Genomic DNA, 22,623 nt, shown 5'->3' with positions numbered 1-22,623 from the left:
CGTCAGATTACTGAAGGAGTGTTCGGGCCGACCCTCTTTATACTTCGCTGTCCCGCTTACAAGGCAAGATTGGCGCTGTTCAAGGTGCTGAAACACCCCCGCCGTGTGAATAAGCGAATGTCAGTCAGACGAGATGAACTTCGTCGTCGTGGCCACATTTATTTTTAGAGAAAGTCCAGGAAATGATAATAACAACGATCAGTCTTCTGCTTGTGAGGCGATTTGTGTTTGCTGACAGATCTAGATTGCTTAAATGTCCGCATTAAAAGCACTTGGTTTAAAAACGCTTTACTGACTTGAAATAAATTAGTAAGCAGAGTATCCTTAAACTCGGACTAAACTTATTACAGAAAGTAGGGAACAAATAAATTAAAGAAACAAGTATCTATCTATCTATCTATCTATCTATCTATCTATCTATCTATCTATCTATCTATCTATCTATCTATCTATCTATCTATCTATCTATCTATCTATCTATCTATCTATCTATCTATCTATCTATCTATCTATCTATCTATCTATCTATCTGCAGTATGCTTAAGGCCCTTGTAATCTTGAAAAGCAAACTTCATTTTCCCTCTCCGAATATTTGTGACATCAGTGATTCTTTACATGAAGCTCTTCATAGTAAGTGCAACTGCCACAAATTGTCCTGTAAGAGCAATTAGAAAGAGGAGATGTCCAAATAATTATTTATTACAATTCATATCCATGCCACTCATATCTTCAGAAGTTGTTCACACCAGGGTTAGAAAATGATAATTATATAAATGATATACTGTATACAGGTATATGTGAATATGTTTGTGTGTTTTCTTCTTATGGACGCACACTATATTTTTCGGAGAGGGTTTTGGAGTGGAGTAAATATGATATGATGAATCCTGCTGCAGATGAGAATTTGTTCGAGAAGCTTCTTGCAATGGTTGACTGGAGACAACAGGAGACGCTACGAGTCGGGTGTTCCTCTGGAGTTGGTTGATGAAATAATTCTTGGACAGATATCTACTCCAGGGCAGGGCAAAAGTTATTGAGCCAATCTTCTCAGGACTCTACATATTGACAGTTCATTCTAAAAAATTATTGGCTGCACAGTGAATAGCAACCTGTGGAGGACAATCAGGGTTGAAAACAAGAAATGACAGCAGCTGAACAGCAAATCTTTTGTACAAAAGACATTTGGATAGCTTGTCTGTTCACCCTGATAGGCCGACTAGTTTGCTTGTGTTTCTCAGTCTTGTGTTGTTGTGATTCATTTCTCTCTTTCTCGTTACACATTTTTTATATATCTGACTTACTGGCTGTTAATACAAACACAACCCATTTTTAGTCTCCATTTATTTGTTTACAGAACTGTAAGTTCATCCAAGTAGTATCGGCCATGAAAGACAAACCTGCTCTGTCTGGGATGCCAGTCCATCCACCTCCAAGTGAGGCTGGGATCAGCTCTGGCCAGAAGCAATCCTGAACTGGATAAAGTGGGCTTGAGTATATTATAACATGTTTTAATAATTGCATTAATGTAATGAAGATAGGGGGCACTGTTAAGGTGGTCCCAAACCCCAAAACTGATCCAGAGACACCAAATGTGGGAGGGCAACTAGAGCAAACTCACCAGACATGTGAAGAACATTCAGACTCCACACAGATGACTTTCAAGGTGCTGGATAGATAAGGTGGCTGGCAGTATTACCCTGTGCACCATCATGCCACCATGAAGAACACTAATAATAATAATTTGAAAAGCACCATGAAGACGATATGGACAAGCCCTAAATTGTACTATTATTTAAGAAATGAAATTACAAAATCATACAATATACACTCCTTGAACACATTTTTAGGAACACTATACTAATAATTGGGTAGGACCTCCTTTTGGTCTCAAAACAGCCTCGGCTCTTCATGGCTTGGATTCCACAAGGTGTTAGAAACATTCCTTTGAGATTCTGGTCCATGCTGACACGATTGCATCTCCCAGTTTCTGTGTCAAGTAGACATTCATGCTGCTAATTTTCCATACTACCACTTCTCAAAGGTGGTAGAGCAAGAGTTGCCAAATGTGTTGATATTTATGACCGTAGCATCTATGTGCCTCAGCAGAAATCAAGATTCATCAGACCAGGTTACATTTTTCCCATCTTTAACTGTCCAGTTTTGGTGAGTCTGTGCCCACTACAGCCTCAGCTTTCTGTTCTCAGCTGGAACCTGAAGTGGTCTCCTGCTGTTGTAGCCCATCTGCCTTAAGATTCGATATGTTGTGCATTCTACTTTTGTGCTCACCACAGTTAGACCGAGTGGTTACCGGTGTTATCATCAAACTTCTGACACCTTGAACCAGTCTGGCCATTCTCTTCTGGCCTCTCTCATCAACCAGGCTCTTCTGACTGAAGTTTTCACCCCACACACTGTTGTGTGTGAAAATCCCAGGAGATCAGCAGATGTCAAAAGTATTCAAACCAGCCTGCCTGGCACCAACAGTCATGCCACGGTTGAAATCAGACATCATATTTTTTTTACCCGTTCTGGTGTTGGATGTGAATATTAACTGAAGCTCCTTATCTGCAGGGTTGTATGCACTCTGCTGCTGCCACACGATTGGCTGATTAGATGAATAAGCAGGTGCACGAGTGCTTCTAATAATTTGCTACGCGAGTGTTTGCAGACTAATACACACACATAACCAAAATGGACTTCTGGAAGAGTTAAATGTGACTAGAAAATAAAGTCAACCTGCAATGTGGAAAAAAAATAAAGTAGAGCATAAAGTCGTATACTAAAAAACTGTAAAGCCCATTGTAGTCAGAGAGAAGAAAAGAAGCACATTGTGGGAGGTCACAAGAGGGGCAGCACACAAGATGAAGAAATCAAGTGTCTTTGTATTCTTATGGACTTTTGTTTTTTTCATATTTTATTGTGCCATAGCTGTTTCCTTTCAGTTTCTCGCTTTGCTTGTGAAACTGCACTCACATTATGAAAATATCTGATATCCAGAAAGATACATCCTCAAGGCGTGAATATCCTTTACATTGTTAGAATCCTCTCAGTTGTTGGATGCCATGTAATTTCTTCTAATTGTTGGAATTAATATTTGACTGATTTAATGAGAACATTTAGTTAATTTAAGTCAAATACAGGAAAATCAGATTATGCGATTAATGCAAAATATTCTTCCAGTCAGTTGGACTGACGCATTTCAGTGTGAGAACGCAAACTTTATGCTAGCAGAAGCAGCTCTTCCATTCCAAACTGCAGACCCTAAAGTCACTGGGGGTCTGACTGGCAGCCTGGATCAGGTGTGATTGATAAGAAGGTGACAGCACAATTACCTGGTCCAGATGATGCATTGATTTAGGGCGAAATCGGACTCATTCATCAAGAGCAGAAGAACGGTACGAGTTGGCAGCCAAATGGCCGAGAGAAGCAGAATGAAGGGAGCCTCTCTGTAAACTGTTGAAACAGCAGGACGCCTATCGATTTGTGGGGCAGGGTCTGCTCTCCTTTCTTGCTGATCAGATAGGTAGCACTTTCTGAACTGACTTTTAAGGTTAATATTTTGAAATTGAATTATTTGCCATTTATTCTTTAAACTTTGTGGTCCATATTTAAGTGTTCAGTCCTTACTCTGTGACTTAGCCCATCTGTGCTTCATGATTCATGTTTTGTATAAAATTAAAAACTGCTTGATAAATGATTCATTTTGTACATTGTACCACAGGCGTTGCACTGGGCCTCAACAGATGCACATTTCTGGGTTTAACTTACAGTACATTTACTTGTTAGCAGATGCTTTTATTCAAAGCAACTTACAAAGTCAACAAAATTGAGTAAACATCAGCCTGGAGCACTGCGTTAAAGGACAAGGATGTAGAGTTGATCATCACAAGTGAAAAGCTCAGAGTAAAATAAAGGTTACAAAATCTACCACTGCTACACACTTTGCCTGTTTCCTGCCAGCCATTTTTAAATGTTGTTTGGGTAGCTGGCCATACACCTGAGGCGGGACCACCTGTGCCAGTATACTGTATTTAATGCATTCAGTAAGCTAAGTGTTGTTGAGTGCAGCTTGAGTATATTGTCAAGTGTACAGAGTACAGTGAAGTTTTTACTTGCATTATTGTGGATCACATCACCACTTCTCAATGATCTTTAATTTGGATGGATGGATGGATAGATAGATACTTTATTAATCTCAAGGGGAAATTCACAAGTATTATTTAGATGAAATCCTACTTAGCCAAATCAGTCATTGACACCTCTGTTCAACTGGTCAGTGTATGAAATGGTAGGGGTAGGGCTGGAATAGAAGCTAAGGGAAAAAATCAAAATGCATTTAAAACACCACACAACAACATAACAAGACAGATTCAGCTCATGAAAAATGACAGTGAAATGATCAACCAACGTGGAGAAACTGCATAGTCCAGGGTTTAGTCTTCCTACTGCACAACTCCCCAGTCTCTGTCTGTGTGCCATTTGTCAGTTCTCTCTGTGCTTATATTGAGTCTTCACTAGGGATTTGGGTTTTTCCTGCCATAAATTGAAGATATGCATGCTAGGTTATTATTGACTTTAAATTGCTCCTGTATAGTTAAAACGTGATGGGTGCCAAGTGTTGGTGTCTCTATTAAGGGTCTTTCCAGCTTTGCATTCATGGCTGATGGGACATGCTCTGCCTACCTGTAAAACCAAACTAAAGAAATGGTGATGGAATTGAATGGCCTACACATTTCCAGAAGAATATCAAATGACTAACCACTGCGGCCAGAATTGTATGTTCACAGCCTGGTCACTCTTCTCTGGGCTCTGGCACTGCTATGTCCTTTTTTGTAACCTGGAGACCAAAACTGCATGCAGTAATCCAGATGAGGCCTCACCACATTATAAAACTTCAGCATAACCTCCTTGGACTTGTACTCCATACATCAGGGTGCTATATAACCTGACATTCTGTGAGCCTTCTTAGTGACGAGTCCACCATAAGAAACCTAAGAACTTAAATAATCTGACAAATGAGAGGAGACCATTCAGAATACCAAGCCAGTTTGTTTAGCTAATCGCTAAACTGTCCCAATATTCAGTATAATTCAAATTTTTCTTAAAGGTTGTAAAGATTTCTACTTTAACTACATATCTCGATACTTTGTCCCAGAGTCCCACAACCCATTGGGTATAAAGTGCTTCCTGGCACTATGACTCCTAAATCCTTCTCATACCAAGATCAAGTTTCAGACCTCCCATTGTGTATTCAATTTTTATTTCTTACATGTAAAATCCTATCCATTTACAGACATGAAATTTTATCTGCCTCTTTGCTATCCAAGTTCCTCTGCAATTATTCAGAGGCTTACCTCCAAATCCACCTAGCTTAGTATCACCGAAAAATTAAAAGACATCTTGTTATTTATATTCCTACCCAACTCGAGTATATATATATATATATGTATATATATATATATATATATAGCACCGAGCCTAGCACTGACCCGTATGGAACACCACTCAGCCAACTCTGCTAAGGTTCCTAGCACCATCACCCTGTGCATCCCGTGCGGATGTACAGCCAGTTCTGCACCCATCTACATAACACCCTCAACTCCCATCTCTTTTAGTTTGATGTCATCTGGTACCTACCAACTGCTTTCTGAAAATCAACATGACATTAAATTATTTTTCTTTACTATTAAATATTACCTCGTCATTTATAACCAGTCCTAATGTATACAGTTAAACTGGGATAGCTGCTGTTTTTATCTTCTTAATGCAACGTTAACCACGCTCCAAAAAATTACCTTCAAACTACTATGTTTGCATTGCATATACATTTTTAACTACAGAATTGTAAAGATCTACTTGAGCTGATAATTACAAGCTATCTTGTATTTTATTTCCTAATATGATATGAAATATTTTAATTTTTTTTTTGTGTTGTGCAAAATTGACTTTGCGTTTTAAGCAGTCTCTATTTTAGCACGCTTTATATTTCACTTAAGCATTCAAAGAACCAGGAATCATTATCGGAGCGTATGTGTTCAGTATCTATGTAGCACAAACGGTGTTGCCCTTGGCAGTCGTTCTGTGAGGTCCTCGCAAGTGTTTCAGTCGCCCGGTGGAGCTGCCTGTCACTTACCGTATAAGCCACATGACGTAATTCATCGACTGTGCGTCACGGGCTTCCTCTTCAGCGCCTTGGACAGATCCACTCACCGCTCAGTATATAAGCGCAACTGAGCGGGTAGCAGTCGGCGTGTCAGTGCTGCTGCCTTGCCTTAACGACGAGGATGAGCCACTCCATGGATTATGGCCGGAGATCTCTCCACGGAAGAGTGAAAGGAGACTCCGTGCAATTTCAGTCTAAACGTCAGCCTCTTTTTGCTTCGGAACTAACGTCTTTCAAAAGTCCGACCAGCTTTGTGTCCGCTCCCCTGACGAAGAGTAACACGATGATTAACCAAACATTCAAAACTCCAGTAGTATGGCAATCGTCTGAAGTCCAAGGAAGACACGTCTTAAGAGAAGTTGAACACAAGCGCGTCAGCGAGAAGGAGCTTCTACAGGGGCTCAATGACCGCTTTGCCGGCTTTATCGACAAAGTCCATCGGCTGGAAAGCCAGAACAAAATACTAGAAAGCGAACTTACCGAACTTCGCCAGAAACAGATCTCTCGCTCGTCACTTTCAGAAGTGTATGACCCTGAGATCAAAGAGCTAAGAGAACAAATTCGGCAGGTAAGCTTTCAGAAAAACAGGATTGACCTGGAGCGTTACCACCTGGAAGAAGATTTCACTACTTTAAGGGAAAAGTGCGAAAATGAAGCTCGTATTCGGTCAGATATCGAAGCCACCATTACGACTTTAAAGAAAGATATTGAAGATGCGTACCTTTTAAAAATGGAGCTGGAACAGAAAGCTCGGTCTCTCGCTGATGAAATTGTCTTCTTAAAGAAAGATCACGGCGAAGAAGTTTCAGAAATGATGATCCAAATTCGACAAGCTGAGCTCGCAGTCGAGGTGAAAGACCCTGTGAAGCTGGACATCGCTTCGGCTTTGAGGGAAATAAGAAAACAGCTTGAAGGTCAAACAAGTACATCCATGAAACATGATGAATGCTTCAAGACCAGGATGGCCAAACTGACCAAGGCGGCCGAAATTAACAGCAAAGCCCTTAAAGATACAAAACAAGAAATCCACGAACACCATCGGCAGCTACAGTCTAAAAGCACGGAACTGGAAACTATTAAAGGCACCAAAGAGGGTCTGGAGAGGCAACTCATCAGCCTGGAAGAGAGACACGATGCGGAAATCACGCAATATCAGGTACCGATCGCTTTCCTTCTTTTCTAAAGATGTTCGACTTTAACCTGTTTTTGCTGGTGTGACAGTAATGGCGCGGGAAGTGGAGCTTTCTTTGCTTTCAAACCCGATTTCGATTCACGGTCGCAGTGTGGTTTGCTGCCTATACCCGTAGGTATTTCATTTTCTTTTGGAACCCCGGGGTTTTCACACATCATTGGTTTCTGAGTTGTAGCTGGTGTTGCTGGGACAGTCTCACGACTTTGTAGTGAATAAAGGAGTTAATAAAATTAATGATTGTGTTAATAGTTAGGCAGTCCGTACGGCGGGTCACTTAGTCTGTCCGCTTTCCAGCTTCACAAGATACGCCTGCACAGTGGTACATACCAGGCGTCTGTTCAGGAAAGTGAGAAATAAACGTTTTGTGTATTATCTGGAAAACGGTTATGAGAAGATAGATCAGGGCCCCCCACTATTGTATAGCGCCTTGTTGCATATTCTTGATTTAAAGTGCCTAAGAAAACAACTCAGTAATACAGTTCAGGTGCACACGAGTAGTTTGGGTTTAGATGGGGCTCACTAGTCGGCGGTGATGAATACGGTGTTGGGGGGAGATAAAGGGGGGCGTGTCTGCTAAATTGAGCAGTCCGTACATTGAAATTACCCCGATATTAACAGTTTAAACGATCAGCTGCAAAGTAAAGAAACTTCACACATCAACAATATGTTGACAGAAATGACAAGACTACTGGGAGCTGCAGCACAGTCGGAATTCCACTTTTAAAAATAAAATGAATAACAATTGGTTCTTCAGAGCCAAAGGGGAGCAGTTTTTGGTTCCCGAAAGAGCCATCCACATGTAGGTTCCATAATGATATTTTATTTATTTAAACCCGTAACAAGCTCCATAAACAGCCGTGTACATATAATAACAACTTTGTGAAATATAATACACAGGCCAAGTTAGGGATTTGTTGATCTGTCAGTAGCTTGCCTGCTAGCCCACTGGACATTAAATATTTATGCTTTGTTCACATATCAGAAACCTTTTCAAAGCTCAAAGAAGCAACGTCTTGTGCTAAGAAGCCTTCTAAGAATGAAAATGTCATCTGTCAAGCAATGGCTCTCCGAGGAGCAACACAAACGCAGGAAAGTGCCGTTTCAGAACTGAGATTTTAATACGCACCGAACAACCGAGTTCAGATGCTGGCCCGGTATCTGTAAAAGTTATTTCCACGGAAAAAGAAGACTCAAGAAAAATTCTTTAAGCCTTTGGTACACGACTGATAATTCTGAACGGCACAGACGTATATTTTATTTATCGTCAGGGAAGTAACATTTACCTCATTTCTCCTGTGTTTTTCTGCTTGTCCATATTTTTCCACTTATCTAAATGATGCTGGGGTTTGCTCTGAGTAACGTCGTCCCGTCCACGGCTTGGTCCAGCATTGAGGAGACTGGAGGTGTGATAATGGCCGGAGGGGAATATACGGACTCGGAAAGTAGCTGGCAGATAATACGTCCTGGAGATGTTTTTCTTTATGGTACATGACAATAAATTATTATAGCGACTAAAAAGGTAGGGTCACAAAACGGGTGCTTGAAACGTGGCTTTATTGAATAACAAGGACTGAAGACAACAGCGAAGACCCCTTCCCCAGCCCGCTGTTAAAAGAACAACTGCACCCCTTTTTCTCTACACTGCACTTTTAATTACTTTCCCTGTTCACTCATCCATCCGTCCATTTTCCAACCCGCTGAATCCGAATACAGGGTCACGGAGCCAATCCCAGCCAACACAGGGCACAAGGCAGGAACCAATCCTGGGCAGGGTGCCAACCCACTTCAACCCACAAACCAAGCACACACTAGGGCCAATTTTGAATCGTCAATCCACCTAACCTGCATGTCTTTGGATTGTGGGAGGAAACCGGAGCGCCCGGAGGAAACCCACGCAGACACGGGGAGAACATGCTAGCTCCACGCAGGGAGGACCCGGGAAGCGAGCCCGGGTCTCCTAACTACGAGGCAGCAGCGCTACCACTGCGCCACCGTGCCACCCCTCCCTGTTCACTCTTCCTCCTTTATCCTCATCCATACCTCCATACCACCCCCTTGCTTACGTCCTGTCACAACCCCCGCCCCCGTACGCACCCCCCCCCTCCCTTCTCCCAATGCCGTCAATAGCAACCCAGCGCCTCTCCTAAGAGTTGCGCGCCCCCTTAAACGCAGCAAATAGTAGGCACCCTGAACATTAATAATCAGACGCCACATTATCTTTAGTATATTATCTTAAAATAAAACCAAAATGAATTTCATTTATTAAGTCATTCCTTATCTTCCTCATTAATTGAATTCAGGGTCTATCCTGCACTTTTAAAAATGAACGGTTCTGTCATGGCACCCTTTACTGGGTTGTGTGGCTCCTCCTAGTGCCACTGCTTGACCAAGCACCGTCTCATTATGGGAAGGGTTCTTTGCATATAAACGTTCTAATGTGTAGAAAAAGTAAAAAACTGAAATCTTTAATGTATGATAGGCCCTCTAGCAGGACAATAACAGATTAAGAAATCATGGACCTCGCTCATGTTGTGTTATGCAGCAAGAGAGTCCTTTTAAAATCATGAGTTATTGATATTTCACAAATCTGTTACCGTCTATTCATGATTTACAGCCTGTTACCAATCTGCATGTGGAAGGGTCTTTCAGGAATCAAAAATGACTCCCTTATGGTATCCCTCTGAAGACCCACCCTGGCACCTTTATTTTTAAGAGTGTGGTTGCCCTGGAGAAACGACTCCCTGAATGAGCTGCTATTCCACTGGAGGCCACAGTGGCACAGACCCCCGGACTCACACGTAGCCAGTTTATATCGTCAGTTGTTACACTAGCACAATGCATGAAAAGGACACATTCAAGTCACAGACTGAAAGATGTAATATATTTAAAAATAAGAATATCCTGCACAGAAGTTAAACCTGAAAAAATATTTGGAATATTTATGTAAGAAAATTAGCATGAATGTAGCTAAAATTAATTCAACAATGGTCCCCATATGCTTTCCTAAACTTTTCATTCATGACAAAATTGAAATCTTGTGAACTTCATTTAAAGAGGAGGGCACACAGACTGGGCTGCTATCGAGTTCAGTGAATGCATTGTTCATCCGTGAAGCCTATCCTGAAGTTGGCTTGTGGTTGAGGAGTGTTTTCCCTTTAATGACTATGCTGGCATGAATACTCGGGTGGTCTTCAAGTGCAGAAGTGTCCCCTCTTGCACCAGACTTTCTCACTGCACATGAACGCACTAATAGCCCTTCAGGGTCTGTCCGTTTGTCTAGTTTTCAACACATTTCTCTTCCTGCTTTCCAGACTCCAGTTTATTAATTTTGGAAGTTTTTTGGATTTTTGCTTTGCACCCTCTCCCACCTTAACCATTCAACTATGTGGGAGGTAGAGAAAGCTTTTAGATTCATCAAAAATTTTCTAATTTCCGGTTTTTGACGGATCTCGACATTTTAGGGTCCCCTGATAGCCAAAACATTGATATCTCGATGATGGGTGTGTGTGTGTCTGTGTGTCACGTGGATAGAAAAATACAATCCTCGAAACTTAAGCCTGTTATGAGATATCCTGATTAGTTTTTGAGCCAAATTATGCAAGAGAAAGAGGCACTCTAGAAGAACATTCAAATAATGTAGTTCTGCAATTAATTCTGAATTCTCATTTGTCAATGTAATGAGCTATTTTATGATCAGAAACATCAGCATCAGTTTGGGAAATGATTACTGAAATGTTATGGAATAGTTTGGGTAACTTGGTTTCTAGGGCACAAAGCCTATTAATGCTCACATCCAAACTTTTGGTGTTGATTTGACTTTATACTTTGCTAAAGCTAAACTTACCATCACATTAACATATTTAATTAAGTAGACGTAAATGAAGTTGTCTTTAGTGTTCTTTAAGGCACCATTTTTGCACGTTGTCTTTTCATTTCTCAAAATTCAAGCTCTTCACTATTACAAAGTGCAGGCTTTTTGCAAAGCTCTTATAGCCCAATAGACATGGATCAATTACTGCCCAGCTTCAGTCTCTCTTCTGTATTTAGGAAATAAAGGAAATGCTTTGAAAAATGTATTGAAATAAATATTAGGAGTAAGGAGGAGGAGTGTAGGTCGTTAAAAAGACACCGTCCTTGTTTTAGTGCACTTGCTGTTCAAATTCTCTTCTCGATCGGAGAACATTTGTGTGTCGTTCTCTCAGCATGTCCAAACAGTTGACTGGTCAGCCCAGACTCTGGTGACTTGTGTGACCGTGAAGAGAACGGACATCTAATCCTGGTCAGCGGTCTAAGGGTCTGGCTTCAATGTCCAAGCAATATTATGTATACTAACTTTCTTCTATATTAATGTTCCTGTTGTGTTGTATCAAAATATTACAGAGAAGAGCCCAGATGGACACAAAATAAATTACCTAGAATCATAAAGCAGCACAGAGCAAAAATGTGCTCTTAAACAATCTGCCGGGCCTTCATCACAATGTAACCACGAATATAAAAATGGCAACCAGCTATGAAAATCTGCTAAATGGGGTGGAATGCTTTTGAGAACTGTACATTTGAACAGAGATCACCACGAAGTATAAAAAATTAAAACTGTGGAAACAAAATATTATACAGTACTGGGAAATATAGAATACATTGTTCAAAAATGGACACATTGCATTCATTTAAAAATACCTAGAGATATGTCTACTTCCTTTGAGCCTCTCCTCTCTGAGCCCACTTATGGTGCTCAGGAGGGTGTTGTTTGACGAGTTGCAGTGAGGACCGGGGCGCATCCCACACCCATTTTAGAAGATGTCCCATCTTTAGTTCTGATTTCATGACTCCCCAAGATGCTCTCATGAAGCTCTCATGTTTGGCCATATCACTGCAAAGCAAATGGACTGAAACAAGCTGTTAGGCGATGGCTCAAGGATGAAAATAAAAGTCAAAGCTAGCTGTGTGATGTGGAGCAGTAAAGTAATGAGAGAGCAGTGCATGTATGATAAAAATAAACGTCCACCACAGTAGCATTGGGAGACAGCCATTACAGGGCACACTCAAGCACACAAATGTCCACCAACGCTCACGCTTGGACAGTTTGGAGCTGCAGACTCACCCTACCTGCACATCTTTGGGATGTGGCCTGTGGTTTCCTGTGACAATATCATGCAAAACAAAGCACTGAGAAAAGTGTTCATTGACTTCTCGTACATGTAATACATGTGATGTAATAACATGATACTCAATAGCATCAGATTGAGTACAGCATGTGAAATGCTGCTAGCTGAGTACATATACTTCTTCTTTTTCAGCATACTATCCAGCAGCTAGAACATGAGCTGAAACACACCAAATGTGAGCTGTCTGGGTACCTGAGGGAATACCAGGACCTCCTGAATGTCAAGATGGCTCTAGATGTCGAAATTGCCTCCTACAGGTACCTGCTTTGTTCAAATGACAACTGTCACTTTCCAGATCATTGCTTTTCTCTTACTTGTGTGTTTGACGAGTTAAATCTTTACAATGCAGAGAACTTTATAAATGTACTACCTTTAATGACTTCTTTTGATTTTTTTGTTTTCTAGAATTTACCACATTCTGTATTGTTAGTGTTCCCCTAAGAAGTTATTTAACTGTATTAGTCATAATCTGCTTATAGTCAGAATGAAATAAATCATGAAGACAGCTGAATCCACCCTTGATCTTTTATCAGTGCGGCCTCAGTATTACCTTGTCTAATTCCCGGAGATTAAATTAAAAATAGCCTAAATCACACAAGCAGTTACTACCAAGGGTGAGTGAAATAAAGCTGGTTTCTCCAAGTCTTTTTTTATCATTGTACTTATACACGTGTGTTTCCTTACAGTGGGCATGGCCACATTTATAATGCCAAGTTAAACTGCATGGTGGAAATGAGCTGAGCTGCCAAAGCAGAGTCCCCAGTGACTTGGCATGAATCACTTGACTTTCCTGTGCTCCATTTTTTAAGAAATAGAAAGAAACAAAGTGGTCTAAATTGCTGGTATGATCTGCATTGTAGAATGATGCTATATTAAATCAAATGTGCTAGTGGCTCCCTAAATTGCCTTGATTCTGCTCAGAGAGGCTCCTGCTGCCTGTGACCCTGAGCTGAATAAGCAGATTAGAAGTTGAAATGAATGACCAATTCAGTGAGGGCTTGTTAAAAGCTGCAGTAACATCCACGACTGAGCCTTGATGAAATCAGAACATGCTCCATCTCCCCAATTAAGATAATAAGTGCTTTGTTAGTATTTCCTATTTTTGTTTGATGAAGATATACGTTTGAGTCACATTTTCATATCAAAAACTGCTCAGTTTTAGCTATAGGTCATGCTGAATAGGCTGACTGCCCGGACCTCCATCTGTGAACTCTCTTTATCAAATCAGACTTAATTTTAAATCTTTTTTTATGTGAATTTTTTCTTTTACACAACTCATTATTGTAGTAAAGAACCACATTAGCATAATTACAATTATTTTAGATTTTAAGGAACTTTGAGAAGTAAAACTTGACTTGAATGGTGGCTGCAAGATACAGTAAGTCCAAAAATTGAAAACCTGGGCAACAGCAATATTTATCCATCCATTATCACAATCACCGGGACTAGGGTCTGCCCTAGTAGGTGTTGTGCTGATTTACTGGTTATTGCTACTGCCTCACTGTCTCAGAGATCTTGGGTTGAAATCCCAGCCTGGTCACTCTCCAAGGTGCCTGCTTGTTCTCCTGGGTCTGCCTCCATCTTTCTCAAGTTTTCTCCCGCAGCTCAAAGAGGTTAGCTTGGTGCAGGTGAATGTACTCTGTGGTGAACTGGTCCCCAGTCCAGGGTTCATTCCAGCCTTTCTGCTGATGCTACCAACTTAATCATTGGCTCACTGTGGCCCTGTAATGGAATAAACAGGTTCAGAATATAGATGGATAGATATTCGATAAGTATGCAATGGTTTTGTTATACTCTATGTTAGTCATTTTTATTCATATTAGAAAGTATATAAATGAATGCTCTCTTTCACGCAAAACCTGAGCATCGAGCATGTCTCTTTGGCAATAAAGAACAACTCTTAATTTAGCACAGAATGCACTTCTCACAGACAAATTGTTTTTTTATTCCTAGGAAACTTTTGGAAGGAGAAGAAACACGGTTTTCCTTGGTGGCTGGAGCCCAAATTTCAATGCCCCATGTGTATCGACAGTCCCCTATATATACTCTTCCACGTGTCACAAAGAAGGCATCTTATAGACAGGAGCCTCAGTACAAGTTTGTTGAAGAAATCATTACGGAAACAACCAAAGAGGTTGAGATGACAGAAATCGAAGATCTACAGGAACAATTAATCAGCACAAAAGAGGAATCCAAGGAAAAGGACACCTCAGAAGAAGCTTCAGTTACAGAAGCTGCCACAATGCTGACAAGCACTTTACCTGACACCCTGTGTATGGGAGAAGAAACAGTTCAAGACTCTGTGAAATCTGAAGTGACATCAGGAGGTGGAGAGGATGAAGCAGAGGCAGAGGCTTCTAACGACGAACTCCGAGATGTTAAGGCAATTCAGGAAAAAAGCCAAATAAGCACCTCAGAAGAGGTGGAGGAATGTTTAAAAAACACTCCAGCTGATGAAGCAGAAAGCGAGAAGGTAGGCCAAGTTTCAGACACAATCTCTGCCCTTAGTAAGATGATCATGGAAACAACAGGGTATAAAAATGAAGATGAGCAGAAGGAGATGGGATTGAAAGATCAAGAGAAACAGATGCCAGAAGAGAGTGCATTTAGAGAAACAGTTATACAAGATGCCTGCAAAGAAGAATGTGAAGATGTTATGCTAAAACCAGAGGAACACCCCATCAAAGAGGAGACAACTGAGAAAGATGAGACATCTTTTATGGACACAGAAGAAACTGAGAACCCCACAGGACAAAATGCAAAGCATGTGGATGGTTCAGAGAGTGAGCACCTTCTCATGGTAGAGGGGGGCAAGTCACCAAAAACTGTAAATAATAAGGTGAAAGATGGAGAAGAGACTCAAAGTTGTATCAGAGTGGAAAGTCAAGAGGTGGTAATGAAGGAAATGGAGAAAGTCAAAATTACAGGTCTTGACCCAGTGGTCCAGGTCACAGAGAAGCAAGATGAATTTCAGAATGGACAAGCATCAAGTCCATTAAAGTCTGAAACATGTGAGCCACCTTTAGTGACTGAGATGGCAAGTGAACTTGAGACCACTAAAGAAGAAGAGATAAAGAGCCACATGATTGCCAAAGATAAGTATTCTAAGCAGACTGAAACACCTGAAGTTAAGGAAGTAAGAGATACAACATTAATAAATGAAAACATAAAAACTGAAGTTGAAGAAACAATCAAAATGGATCAGGAGGAACCAAACATGGAAACAAATGGTGTGGAAAATCTGGAGAATATGGCCTCTCAATCAAAAGAAGATAACGAGAAACAGGAAAAAATGCATTCTGAAACTAAAGAACACAATGACAATCAGGGCAAATTAGAGTCTCCAACTAACAATATTAACGAAAAACTGAAAAACATGACCTCTCCATTAAAAGAAGATAGTGAAAAACAGGAGAAAATTGAGTCTTCTACTAAAGAAGATAATGAAAAATTAGGAAATATGACACCTCCGATTAAAGAAGATATTAAAAAATGTGTAGAAATGGAGCCTTCAACTGAAGAAGATAATGCAAAACAGGAAAAGATAGATTCTCCAACCAAAGAAGCTGATTCTGACAGAAAAAATGATGAACAGGAAGGTAAACAGTTTGAACTTAAGGACTCAGAGAACAAGTACGACCATTTTAAATCTAAACTCATCCCAGAAATAAAACCTCATAAGCAGAAGGATGGAGAATTCCAAGTTGTGCACAGCCCCACCTTGACAGGATCCGAAGATGCTCTGCAGACGCAGCATTATGGAGAGGATTCTTCTTCAAGAGGCCCAATGAAGATTAATGAGTATCAAAAAGACAAGACAGAAGAGGATGGAGGGAGTATCATCACAGATAGGAAGCTTAAAGAGGGACTGTCCTTGGCTACAGTTTCTGAAGAAATTACAGACGGTACACTTGATTCTGGCTTAGAAAATGGCATTGACAGACAAAGTCCTCACCTCTCTGGGTGACACTGTAAAGTATACTGAAGGGTCTAAAATACCCATGGAGGACAGCCACAACAATTGACCAAATACGCAAATCTAAAACTCTCATAATATTAGAAAAGAAAGCAACGATGCAATTTGAGCTAAGATGCATGTAGCTTGCTAGCCTTTCAAGACATCATGAATGTATGTATTTTGGAAAATGAATTTGATAATACTGTACTGCATGAAAAACTGTAATCCATTTAAATGATGGTAGGTCTTGGGCAATGAAAATCTCACCTGACAACATACCACAATACTTGTCTTGAAATGATTAGGAGTATCCGTACCACCTAGTAACACATTAAAAGAAACTGTACATAAGTCTGAAATGTGGAAATGTCATTATTAAACAAATACATCTCAGAAACCGACAATATAGTAGATCATACAATTACTGATACTGGTTTAGTAGGAGCTGCTGCTGTTATCTTGGTGTTGCACAAAAAGGTTGTGGCTGCTGTGCTTGATACAGAAGGGGATGGTCCTTAATGACAGGTTCTCTTAAAATCTGTGATTTATGAAAATTCAGTTGGGATCCCAGACACTTTCTCTCCCTAAGTGTAAAGAGTTGGGTGAGCATTTTGTCACACAATGTACTCATTTGGTAATGGAACAGGTTAATTCATGATTTATGCTTCTTTTGTCCTCTGTAAAAGACTGGCTCCCCAAAACCCCAGACACCAGACTAAACAGTCCTAGGTACAAAATAAACCGTTTTATTTTCACAATATACCTTGCATTCAGACCAGTCCACAGTTTTTCAATACACAATCCTCCTTTTCCTCCTCAAGGTGAGCTTTGCCTTTGGCCTCCCAACTCTCCATCACTGGAGATAGATTGATGACTCACTTTTATGTCAGACCCAGGAGCACTTCCGGTGCCTGGGTATAGCCCGTTGGAAGCACTTCCTGCTCATATGGAACCCTCCTAAAACAGGGAGTACCTCTCCCTGCAGCACCCCCTTGTGGCACCTAAAGGACCCCAATAGGATTGTCCCTCAGGACTACGACTCCCATACTTCCCTGCGGGTGTCCTTACTGGGTTCATCCCAGTGGAGCACTGCACTTTACCATACTGGGGAAGGAACTGTCCTTGAGGTAACAACTCCCCAATATTATTCAGTAATTTATCCCTTTATTTGGGATATTGATTCAACCCCATCCCATCCAGGTTATGCCTCCTTCCATACTGTCCTTCCATTATGGCTCCTTGGCTGGGAAAGAGTCCAGCACAGCACTTACATCACCCACTTATCAAATTCTCTAAGTCACACTGCAATTTGTGAAATATTACAGTCTACATTTATTATAACACACTCTCAGCAACCAATTTATCACCATACATTGTAATTGTCATTCACTTTACAATAAGAGGGGAAAAAAGCTCAGCTCGTATATCAGGATCTGCTTAGTTCTGCACTGTTGGCTAAAGCAACCCACAGGAGGAACATGGGTGACATTTAACTGTCTATCTCTCAGAAAATTGTGTATAAATTGTGAATATTGAATAGATGATCATCAATACTACAGCAAATCTCAGTGTAGTTTTTTGGAGAAGACAATCTTTGTTTATTCCTCTTTCATATTGGCTCTATTTTGCACTTCTGTTTCAATTTAATATGGTCTTATTTTACTCTTAATAGCACGACAGCAGTGGTTGACAGCCTGTGAGACTTGGGCCTGCTGTGGGTGTACATGCAGATCAATTTTTTTTTCAGATACATCAAATACAGTATAAGTTGCACATAAATAGTAGTTGTCGCGCATTTGAAATATATAAGAAATCTAAAAAATAAACTGCATTGTAGTCAGTGTCAAAAATATTATGAAACATGGTAGAGGTAGAGATGTTTGGGAGACAGAGAGACACTTTCAAGTCACATACAGCCTTTGGAAGCAAGTCCCGTGATACACGTGCAGAGCAGATCAGAGATAATGGAAGTAGGAAAATTGTAAAGTCTCAAGAAAATGAGAGTAAAGATTGCAATAGTGCAAACAAATGGAAAATATTACTTGGTGAAATAACGGAACAGCGAAAAGAGATCGAATAGAGTTTGAGGATGTCTGGGGGAGAAGAGAGACAAGGCAGTGACTTTAAAACGTTTGAAGCGCCGCACGAGATGCAGGTCACGCCACACAGGAGCAGCAGCAAGCCAGCAGCTGATCAAGCAAAGAGGAGCAATTTGTTTCCCATTGTATCACTGTTTAAGAGGGGTTTTGGAGGAGCGACCACATCTTCTTGGGGTGCGTTCAGCCTCCCTCTTTACAACGATGTGTAGCTGGGGGAGGTGGGGAAGGGTTGGCGAATGAAGTGAGTATCAAAAAAAAAAAAAAGATTGTTTGATTTGGTGCTACTAGAATGTTGTCTGTTGTCCATTAGAATTATTTGGGCTATTGGCCTTTGAATTGTACCACCTGAAATGTGAGGATTAGTGGAAATGCTCCGTGCAGGCCTTTTGTGACTCTTACGAATCTTTAGAAGCACACAAACCAGAATTCACCACACCACTCCTTGTGTCCAGAAATGCTTTTACATTCAGATTTAAATTATTTCAGTTATCTTTTTCCACTTCATTTTCATGTATAAAATTCATTACATTTTCTAGCAGGAATACCTAGGCATTCTGAAATGGAATTGCTTAGTCTTGATGCACATCATGTAAGAGATAATAGCTTCTGTCCTGAACAAATTGACCAAGAGCTGCAGCGGTGGAAATGAGGCCAGCCCACTGTAGTCTAGCACATTCCATGCTGAGAACCCAATTTAAAATGTTATTTTTAACATCATTATTCATGGGCTAAAATGATAAAACGGATATGCTGCACCTGATGAATAAAGAAAGGACTTCCCTTTCAGATGGGATTTCTTCATATTCAATAGATTAAAATGGAAAAAAAAAAAACAGTAAGGTGGTCGGTTCAGCAAAACTGACACTTAAATAACACAGAAGCTTAAAATGATTTGACTTCTGACAGCTGTGAGGTGCTCAGCAAGGGAACAATTTATTTCGGCAAAAACAATAGAATTCATCATTTAAACTCACTAAAAAACAATATAAAATTAAATTTGCTGAATTTGACCATATTAACAACATGAAAAATAAAACATTTTATAAATGAGAGGAGTCTATTCGGTTCATCCAAGTTATTTGGTTATCCAATAGCTTAATTACCTCAATTTTTGATACAGCCATTTTTAAGAGTGGTCAAGGCCTCAATTTAAACAAAATGTCTCTGTGACTCCTTTAAAGCTGCCATGGACCAATCTTGTGAATGAAGAAGTGTTTCATAGTTTCTATCATGATACCTCTCTTTAATTTCCCATTATGTCCTTGAGTAGTTGCTTTACAATTCTGCTTAATCAACCTTGTTTACGCCATTTGAGAATTTGGAAGGTCTGGATGTGGTTTTCACAAAACCTTCTTTGTCCAAGACAAACAAATCTGACAGAAATTTGACATGTGACATAGGTTGTCTAATGTATTACCATATTTTCATATGTTACACCAGTTATTATTTTTCCTACTTGGAGTTTTAATGTAATTTCTCCATCTTCAGTTTGCTATTCCCTTGCTTCCAGACGTTACTGTATTTTCTTCAGTAACTTTACAGATAATACGATATGCTTCTTGTTGTCATGCCGAGTCTCTGTTAGGTTATTTTCTTGGACTAGGAGTCCAAACCACATAAACAAAAAAACACTTCCAAAAATTCTCACTAGAGGGGGGATATCACTGTGAAACCCTGGCTAGTAATATGGCCAAACACAAAGTCTTTATACATACAAAGATTGCGTTCTTTGCAAATAAATGCTCTTCCACAAGAGTGAATTACTGTAGGAGCACAAAAGGCAAAAAGGAGTTGTCTGTAACATAAAAGGCAATCCAAAGGAAACAAGTCCTAGCACAGATATACAAAGAATGGTCAAAAATGGAGCAATAAGGTCAAAGATCACAAAAGGATAGAACTATACAAGGAAACACTCAAACTCTCAAAGCGCATTCAAAACAAACTGTTGGAAATTGTGGGAGATGCTCTGGATTTATAGGCAGAGGGCAGTGCCTGGCAGGGATTGGCAAGTGGTGCTGCCTCTTGGAGGATCACCCACAACATACATGGAACATCACCAAGGCATTGAAATGAGCACAATCCAGAGCAAATGAACAAATGAAATGAATACATACAACAAAATCAATAATGAACCAAGATCACATTAAACCATGAAGTTGAACCCTAGTGAGGGGACGAACCATAGTCGAGATATAATAGTTACTAAACAAAGTATGGTGCTTTGCTGCATGGATATAAACAGACTTAGAAGTATTGTTGATGCTCTTTTTTTAAAGTGCTATCTGTACAGGTGCCGGTCATAAAATTAGAATTGATTTATTTCAGTAATTCCATTCAAAAAGTGAAACTTGTATATTAGATTCATTCATTACACACAGACTGATGTATTTCAAATGTTTATTTCTTTTAATTTTGATGATTATAACTGACAACTAATGAAAATCCCAAATTCAGTATCTCGTAAAATTAGAATATTGTGAAAAGGTTCAATATTGAAGACACCTGGTGCCACACTCTAATCAGCTAATTAACTCAAAACACCTGCAAAAGCCTTTAAATGGTCTCTCAGTCAAGTTCTGTAGGCTACACAATCATGGGGAAGACTGCTGACTTGACAATGAAGCCCAGTCAAAAAGGCGATTTGCTGAAGTTATATGGGGGAGCAACTGACAAAGTATGAACACAAGGAGGGAAACACAGTAAATAACAAAACTTATGTCAGCCTTGCACATTAGTCCTTCTCAATGCCACCTCGACCTTTGAGTCCTGCCTTGTTCTGGACTAAGTGAGCCCTTGTCACTGCTTCTCTTCCAACTCCAAGCTCACGTGACTGAGGGTAAGTGGTCCTTTTTAAGACCACTTCCAGGGTCATAGCCAATTCAGCAGCGAGTGGTTCTAGGTCATTCCTTCTTTTTGGGAGGAATACAGCCATCATCTTAGAGGAACATACAGTAGCTTCAGCCCCCTGCTGCTCCTGAGTGACCCTGAACAATTAATGATTGACCTCTCTTCCTTCTCAGGCCACATATAGTATCTTGGCATTCTGGCCAAGCAGTGGTCTACTACAACTCCCAGCCCTTACAGTTCATCTCCACTTCCTTCCACCCTTGGCACACGTGTAACCATTTATAGTCCTGTTCAGTTGTGTGTAAACTGTAATCACGGTAATACAAAATATTAACACAGCTTCTTTATGGAGTACCCTGACCATGCTCAGTGCTCTTCAAAGATATTCAATAGGACACGGTACATAGCACTGGATAGAAGCGATTCTTAAAAGAAAACAAGAAATAAAAGATACATGAAACACGAAACACTTGTTTGAAAAAAACAACAAGAAAAAAATAAACAGTGCTAGAAGACAGTGGACAAAAATAGAGTTTAAGACACAGATTAATCATAACCTGAACAGAGTGGGCAAAAAAGACAATGTAAGTAACAGTGACAGTTTTGTATGAAAATATTCACACAAGAAAATTTGATTATGGAATCCTACCATGGAGATATTACACTAAAGAGAATCATATCCTCACAACCATTAAACATCTGGGCTGTCCACTTCTCAGACCAATATAGCACCTTTTACACTTATTCTAATTACTTGTGGCCTATGCCTGAAAGTAATGAGTCAGGCCTGCTTCAATTAACCAAAATCATGGAACTCATTCACAGAGAAAGCTAGAAATAGCAGACGGGGCTCCTGGTCATGGACCAGATAAGGCAACTAGTCTGTCTATGTCATATTCCAATTGTCATCTAATTTCCAATTGTCGTCTCTCATTCAGCTTATTTGTGTAGTTTGAGATCACAGTGGCACACTTCAAACCTATTACTACATACGTGAACCTTGCTGAATTTGCATTGCCTCCAGTTTGTCGTAAATGGCGAAATGTTTGAGAACTTTGCTGAACTCGGCTAAATATATGGAAGTCAGTGAGGGTGGAGAAACTGAACTTGTTTGGAGTGGATTATAAAACAGTTTCAATAGTTTAAGCATCCCTGAAGGTTAAAGAAGCCTCTGCCAACAATGTTGGACCAAGTTTTCC

At 40.2% G+C, this 22,623-nt stretch overlaps 1 protein-coding gene across 1 annotated transcript; it reads left to right on the top strand.

Annotated features, from left to right (window-relative positions):
- The first annotated feature begins 6,243 nt into the window (after positions 1-6,243).
- Positions 6,244-16,860, top strand: LOC120541560 (neurofilament medium polypeptide-like). Its single transcript, XM_039773310.1, has 3 exons — positions 6,244-7,319; positions 12,653-12,777; positions 14,474-16,860. Exons 1-3 carry the CDS (start codon positions 6,285-6,287, stop codon positions 16,485-16,487), a joined length of 3,174 nt encoding a protein of 1,057 aa, XP_039629244.1. The 5' UTR covers positions 6,244-6,284; the 3' UTR covers positions 16,488-16,860.
- The last annotated feature ends 5,763 nt before the right edge of the window (positions 16,861-22,623 follow it).

This window comes from Polypterus senegalus, chromosome 1 (genome assembly GCF_016835505.1).
Source record: "Polypterus senegalus isolate Bchr_013 chromosome 1, ASM1683550v1, whole genome shotgun sequence".
Classification (NCBI taxonomy): domain Eukaryota; kingdom Metazoa; phylum Chordata; class Cladistia; order Polypteriformes; family Polypteridae; genus Polypterus; species Polypterus senegalus.
Note: the sequence above shows the minus strand (reverse complement) of the source record. Positions and strands in the feature narration are given on the sequence as shown.

Excerpts from the sequence above, each read along its gene's own strand:
- LOC120541560 (XM_039773310.1), top strand. The coding sequence starts at position 6,285 with ATGAGCCACTCCATGGATTATGGCCGGAGATCTCTCCACGGAAGAGTG. Across the intron at positions 7,320-12,652 it reads CGGAAATCACGCAATATCAG|CATACTATCCAGCAGCTAGA; the intron begins GTACCGATCGCT and ends CTTCTTTTTCAG. Across the intron at positions 12,778-14,473 it reads GTCGAAATTGCCTCCTACAG|GAAACTTTTGGAAGGAGAAG; the intron begins GTACCTGCTTTG and ends TTTTATTCCTAG.